General features: G+C 50.7%; 1 protein-coding gene across 1 annotated transcript in view; it reads left to right on the forward strand.

Moving 5' to 3' along the window:
- CPN1 (carboxypeptidase N, polypeptide 1) overlaps nucleotides 1–3181 on the forward strand; it is a gene marked incomplete at its 5' end in the record, with an annotated part of 8792 nt that extends 5611 nt beyond the window's left edge. The window contains 2 exons of the mRNA XM_009700572.1: nucleotides 904–1022; nucleotides 2909–3181. Of these exons, the coding sequence (XP_009698874.1) occupies nucleotides 904–1022; nucleotides 2909–3040 (251 nt within the window). The remainder of the gene's footprint in view (nucleotides 1–903; nucleotides 1023–2908) is intronic.
- Nucleotides 3182–7259: the final 4078 nt, after the last annotated feature.

The raw sequence follows: 7259 nt of genomic DNA on the forward strand, positions 1-7259 counted from the left end.
GGCTGTGACACGACCCCCCTCCCTCCCCTCCTAGCCAGGCTGAGCCTGCCTGGCTCCCCCAGCTGTGCTTGTGGGGCCTGAGCTTGCTCTGTGGGTCAGGAGCTCTGGTTCTCCCACATCTCTCTTGACCTGGGAGCACCAAAACTGGACATGGTATCCAAGTGCGGCGTCCCTGGGACCGAGCAGAGGGAGAAAATTTTTCCCTTTGACCTGCTGGCCACCCTCCCTGTTTTCCCTTGGAAGCCCCCGATTTCTCTGTCTCACTTGTACCAACTAGCCCCACTTAAGCCAAAATAACACAAACTGCCTGTAATGATTACTCAAATTTGCAATATCCATCCAGTTCCACAGATTGGAATATACTCAAATTGTCAAAGTAATCCATAATGTGCTGCTGCCTCACTGTTGGCTGTCCCCTGTCCCTAACCACACCAGTACACAATCTGCCAAACTGCTCCTGGGGCTTCCTTATGCAGGGAGAATCGGGGAGCAGCTGAGCTGATGAGCAATTAAAACCCAAACGTGGCAAAATTGTATATGACAGGATTTAGAGGTTGCCTGATGCATACGGAGTCAGACTGGAGCTGTGATTGCCCTTAGATCTGACTGGTGAGTGCTCAGGTTTGCAGCCTCCCTGCGCAGGCACAGCCAACATCCCCTTTCATTTGGTATTTACTTGCAGACTGACCTCTACTCCTTGGCACTAATGAGACGTCACTTGCAGTCTACCAATGTGAATTCAGCCTTGTGGTAGCCAGCTGATTTGGAAGGCAGGCAAAAAATTGCCTAGGTTTTGAAGGCTACACATCCTCGAGGAAGTACACTCAGCAAGACCTACTGGAATATTTTTTGCTCTGCTCCCTGCGCATCCTGAGTGCTTTCTCTTCCTACCTTGTGTTCCAGGTGATATGGGGGATTATTTCCGGCTGCTGCTGCCTGGCACTTACACTGTCACAGCTGCTGCAGAGGGGTACCAGCCCCAAACAGTGACAACAACAGTGGGCCCAGCTGCACCTTCATTGGTGAGTCAGGCTTCATAGCCACGAGGGTGTCTCAAAATGTCTTCACCTCTGGGAGAAAGAAATACATCAGGGAATGTCTAGTGAGCAGCAGAGAAAGGAGACGGGATGTAGAGCATTGCCAGTGGCTACGGGCTGTCTGCTTTGGCAGACACAGGGCTTCGCACAGCTCACCAAGAGGGACAGGGTGAAGGCAATGCCATGTGCCTCTCGAATCCTTACTGAGGGCTCGCAGCTACACTGGGCTCAGCTCCTGCATCCCTCTGCCTCTTGGCCATAGGGAGAGCCCCTGGCTGGCTGGGGCTGAGGCTCTTTAGCTCTCCTTCCATCCTCCATGCTCTCCAGGACGTGATGATGTGGAGACAGCATCTGTTCCCTGAGGTTCTGTTATCCCCCTGGCTCTGTGGGTTTCAGTACTCTGCTATCACCTGCACCCTGCTTGGGACCAAACACATTACCAGACTCATAGCAAGAGCCTGAAGTCTGCCTTTCTTTCTCCTGAGAGTATCCAAGACAGATGGGAACTGGGTGCCAAAAAAGAACAGCCAGACACCTTTGGGAGATGAAGTGCTCTTGACACCAGTGTGGCCCCTACAGTGCCTTTCTGAGGGCAGGCTGGACAACTAGAAATTCGTTATAAAAACAGTGGGTGGTGATTCCTGCCCCTGCTGTTGCCTTTTGAACATGGTGGGACCGCGAATGCAGCCTCCTCTAAGGACCGGCAGGAACCCCCTTGGCTGTGGCATCCTGGCACATCATTTGCTTCACTGCATGTACACTGGTCAGGCTCTGCCGTAAATACACTGTGGTGGTTCTCCCACCCTCCATCTCTTCATCCCACCCCACCCAGCCTCTGAAGTTCTTCCAGAGCTGCCCTTTTCTCAGGATTAGAAACCTTCTAATTTTCATCCTAAATTTATTTATGGTCAGTTTATCCCTATTTGTTCTTATGCCAATGTTAGGCTTTAAATAGTTCCTCTTCTTCCCTGGTATTTATTCCCTGATGTATTTATAGAGAGCTGTCAAGCCCAGTCCGAGCCTTTGTTTTGCTAGGTTAAGCCTCCAGCTCTTTGGCTTTCCTTTTTAAAATAGATTTTCTCTTTATCATGTTACCATAGAAGACTGATTTGTTTCTTGATGGTCTGATTTTTGTGGATCTCCTCTCACAGCAGCCCTCCTGTCCCCATTTCCCTCTGCCCCTGCAGCACCTCCTGTACCCACTGTTCACGCCGTCCTTCCCCCAGGAAGCCCACACAACCCCATTCCAGTTTTACCTTTCTGTATGGCCTCTCCATTCCCCATTTATCTGATGCTGTGTCCTGCACGCTTCTTGTCCCTTTCTCCCTCTTGTACCTGCTTGCATGGCTGTAGTGGATGGAGGTTTCTTTCCTGGATTTTTTTTGCCTGGATTTACTGGAAGCACTGGTTGCTGAAAGACTGATTAAGCAGGATTCAGCTAACGAGATGCAATGGAAAAAGGACTGTCTGTCCTAAACCATCTTGTGTATTAAATACTCAGAAAGATGCAAAGTAATGCTATTTCTCTACTCTCCAGTGAGAAAAGATGAAGAAAGAGCATAGCTCAGTCCCTTGCCTTTCACAGCTCATCTTCCAAACCATCCTAGACATCGTATTGCCACAGGAGCAACTCTCTGCATAAGAAATGTAGCTGATTGTCGGTACAACATTTTCCATGGGGAAAAAAAAATGTTTCCAGCTGATTTAAGAACTGAGTTCCCATTGTATCGTAACACTGGCTGAGGCCCCTTATTGCTTGTCTTGGCCCGAGAGTCAGCTTTGAAGGGTAGCGGCAGAGGCAGGTCCTGCAGACCCCGGAGCCAGCAGAGCATGCACACGGTGTTACCCGGTTATTTTTGTTCTTTCTGCAGGTGCATTTCCAGCTCAAACAAGATGTGGTGAGGAAGCCCCCAGAGCGTAAAGCCTCAGGCACACGCACAAACAACAAAGCCCTTCAGAAGAAGGTAGTGCCAAGAGCCACCCGCCGAGGGACCCAAAGATGAGGACAGCTCACTTGGCTGAGAGCTGGGGGAAGCCGTTTATACGAGACCTGGCTGAAGACTCCAGCCAGTGAACTTTCCAACAGTCCAGCATGAAACTACCCCAAGTTATTAGGTTATTAAATGAGGAAGTATTTAATCCCTGAGCAAATCGTGAAGTCATTCACAACAAAATGTGCCTGGGCTGCAGTTCCCTGGGCAGTGTGTCTGTAGCTGCTGAGCTCTTCTCCTGCACCTGCTCCATCTTGGAGAGCTCTGCTCCCTTTACTCCTGGGCTCAGTTGCTACAGCCCACATGAGATGCCCAGACACTAGTGCATACCAGGGAGAATGAATCCAGGCCGTGGTCTTTGACTGCTCCACTCACAAGCTGGGCACATGAATCCTGGCACTAGTTCTCTGGGTGCAAGTGCCATGCTTCTCCCTCAGGTAAGGACACTTGCTGCCTGTAGACCCTGAAGTTAGGGGGAAATCAGTTTTAAAGCAGTCAGTGATGTGACCAGCTCGCAACACGGTTTTTCCCACATGTGGCACAGCTATCACTGGTTGGCAACACCACAAGTAGGAATGCAGCACTGGAAGGTGATGGTCCAGGGTTATCTCCTGGCTGATGACACATTTATCTCGATGTGCATATTGGACTTTCTGGTAGCTGGTTTGGATTATTGGTAGTCAGGCAGGTTGAAATGATTCACGCTGGCAAAAGCCAAGGATTATCCCATCTCCTTATGTCTTCAGACCCAAAGCAGATGGCTCACTGAAGGGTCTGCTGTAGCCAACACAAACAATTAGCCTGAGCACAGGAGCAACTAGGTGAGGTCTGACAACTGGTGATGAGTAGGAGTGCAAGACGGATGATTTGATGTTCCTTTGAGACAAATACCCTGAACCTTCGTCCTGTCAATGTGCAACAGGGAAGTGTGGATGCTTGATGCCAGCAGTGTGCTGTGCAGGTACAGCACAAGCCATGTGAGTTGTAATTGGGTTAGGGAAGACATGATCCATAGTTCACTGAGGTGGGGTACTACAGGCTGAGCCTTGAAATGCTGCTTAGGCTGAGTGGGCAGGTTTGGAGTAGAAGAAAGAGTAGAAACAAAGCTGATTATTTCCATGGTAAAAATATCTTAAGCAGGCAAAACCTTTCTAGCATTCTTCATAGAAAATAAATAACGCCAGAGGGATAAACAGTCCCACCCATGTGCCCCAGTGATTTCTTTTTGCTTAGCTGATTATCCGAATCTCCCTCATACAGCCCTCCATTGTACTGTTTCTCTCCATGTCTCAAGCCTGTCCAAAAAGCATCCTCCAGACATTACCTTGCTCCTCCTCTTTTGCAAACATCTCTTCATCTCTTATGAGCAACCTCTACCACCCTACTGCATAGCTAATATTCTGCACTTCATCCCTCACCGTCACCTCCTCCTCTCTCTCTGCTACAAGATGCTAGTGGCATTTTCAGCCTTAGCAGCACGCACACACTCTTGTAGCTCTGCCTGCTAACAGAAGCTGTTTCTCTGTCATGCCTGTTCTTGGAAAGGCATAGCAAACTGTCCCTCGCAGGGTATTTATACAGGCTATTGCAAAAAAAGTGCCAGGAATGGTAGTGCACTTAACCATGGCTATAAGTGATTTCGGTCTGCAGAGGCCAGTGTGGGCTGGAGACACTGGCCAGTTGCTTATTCACAACCAAAACTGAAATCAGATTCTCTAATTTTTTATCTTTTGATGGTGGAAGGAAGTGAAAAATGTCAGTGAGGCTGAGATCTTCAAACTCCTATGTGGTTTAACACTTCTTTCCCTCGCCAAGCCTAGCAGCATGACTCCAGATGCTGAACCCTCGTGTTTGAAGCCACGTGTCAGTGCACATTCACCCAAAAGATTTCGTGGTGGACATGCAGACAGGATGAGGGAGGCCACCCTGCCTGTCACAGCCTGGCCCCATGCAGCATGCAGAAGGGTCTGCTGTCACCACGTATCTGACCCATGTGCAGGAGGATATTACTGCCCCCAACCATGGCACTAGCTCAGCTGCCTGAGCTAACTGCTCACCTCTGAGGATGTGTATGAAACACAAGGACAGGGCTCCCAGGGAGCAGCCTTCAGTTGGCTAATTCAGCTGGGTGATCCCTGGACAGGGTGATGCTCAGCCTGCACAGAGCTGCCCATGCCACCCACATCTCAGCAGTGTCATGGGTCGCCTTGCTGAGCCTGCTGGCTGCAGAGTGCTCTCATGTTGCCCTCTTGTGGTCCTAGAAAAGGTAGGACCATCTCAACTCCCGTTACTTTCCAGTGCAGACTCGGAGGGGGATTTCATCTCTAGAACAGGGCAGCCAGCCCAGGAGGCCACTTCACTCACCCTCGCAAGCTGCTGTGGGGTTGGTAGTGCAGCAGCAAAATTAGAGTCACAGTCACAAGCTTTTTCCCCTACAAGAGGGTTCCTACAAGATACAACCTTCTGGAGGACTCTCTTGGCTGGGATTTGTCCAGCTCATTCTCTTCCCAGCTCTGAGTATTTTTGTGTTGAACAGTTTGGTAAAGCTCCACTTGGCCATGGCTGAGCTCTCCACGTGAAAACATGGTTACAAAATGTTTCTGAGGCAGCACTCTCTTAAGCAGGCCTCTGAAAGGCTTGCCATGAACTTAGCCCCCAGTGTTGCAAGAAGCGTGGGCTATAACAAGTGCTAAACCTTTGGATGTAACATCTGCAGCGCAGTAGTTTCACGCTCTTTGAGGTTCCGGTCAAGGCAGATTTGTGTCAGAAGACACAGTGAACAGTCAATCCTCCCCATCCTCTCTGGGCCACTCATAATTCTGTAGACCTCTTCCTCCACACTATGTCCTCCTTCCAAGCTGAAGAGTCCCAGCCTACATGGGTTGTTCATTGTACAGTGCTCCCATACCTCTGAGCATCGTTACCGCGTGTCTCCAAACCTTCTTCCATTCTCTTTAACCCATTCTGAGATAAGGGGACCAGAACTGTATGCAGACACTGGAGAAACACGTAAACAAAGTGAAGCCAGGCCCAGAAGAATGAACCAAAACTCTTACAAGCAAAACTGTGAAGATCTTGGAATGAGCAGAAACCCCAGTGGGGAGGGTGGATGGGACTCTGTGCATGCAATGCATCGTGCTTTCTATGGCTTGCATGAAGGAGGCAGAAAAAGGGAAAATACAAATAGCTGAACTCAAAGGAGAGTGAGGCAGCTTTGCCGGGTATGTCAGCAGATGAGAGTTGGTCATGGCAGTGACCTGAAAGGCTGCAGGAGGGATTGGAATGACAAAGTTCAAAATCTGTCTCAGCAGGCAAGAACAGCAGAAATTTGGGGTGAGAGGACAACATCTAGAGCGCCGTGGCAGGGGCTGGCATCCATTCTTCAGCTCCAGCAAACAGTATACAAGCATCCATACCTGCAGGGAAGAGAGCACCCAGCTCCCTGTGCAGCTTGAGGCCCTCTGCCAAAGGCATCGCGCCATGCCAGCACTGCGGGTCCCCACCTCAAGACGGAGAGTCAGTGCCCAGCCTGTGCACGTACTAACAGGACTCCGACAGCGGTGCGTGCAATGCGCTCTGCACACCCCGCTCCTGGCTGCTGGCGAGCCAAGCTGCGATCTGGCTGGTTGCTATGGAGAAGTGTAGCTAAATGTACAAACAAGTGCCAAACAGCGATAACTGCTCTGGGGGCTGAGAGACTCGCGGCTTCACAGTATGTTGCTGAGGGATGGTATCCCTTGGGGCATGGAGGCTTTTTTTGGTCTGCCAAGAAAACCAGTGCGGGACCTACTGTACTTGGTGTGCCCGACCCCTGGGTGATGCAAACTGGCCCTCCCTGTTACAGTTTTCTGCCAGGGAGCTGTTTGTTTTTCTCCATCTTGGTGCTCTGGCACTATCTTAATGGTGTATCTAAGTAGCCAAGCCAGCTCCTAGCAGCAAAACTGAGACTGCACAGTGTAGACCCACTCATCAGCTGCTGCCAAAGCTGAAGCCCATGAGGCAGCGAGAGACTTCCAGGAGAAAGCAACAGCGTGGAAGGGGAGCCCAGGCGCTGCTTGTGTCTGCGAGGTGGCAGCGCTTTGTAGGGAAGAAGTCGAAGAGGGTTTGCACAGGCAGCTGCCTGCCTTGCTCCGTGCCGGGCTCCTGGGTGCTCTGCCAGCACCTTAGCACGGGTGCACGGCGTGAGGGTGCTGTGCCCAGCCTGGTGGCTACGGGGGTGGCTGCACCCCAT

This window comes from Cariama cristata, unplaced genomic scaffold (genome assembly GCF_000690535.1).
Source record: "Cariama cristata isolate BGI_N322 unplaced genomic scaffold, ASM69053v1 scaffold36855, whole genome shotgun sequence".
Taxonomy (NCBI): Eukaryota; Metazoa; Chordata; class Aves; order Cariamiformes; family Cariamidae; genus Cariama; species Cariama cristata.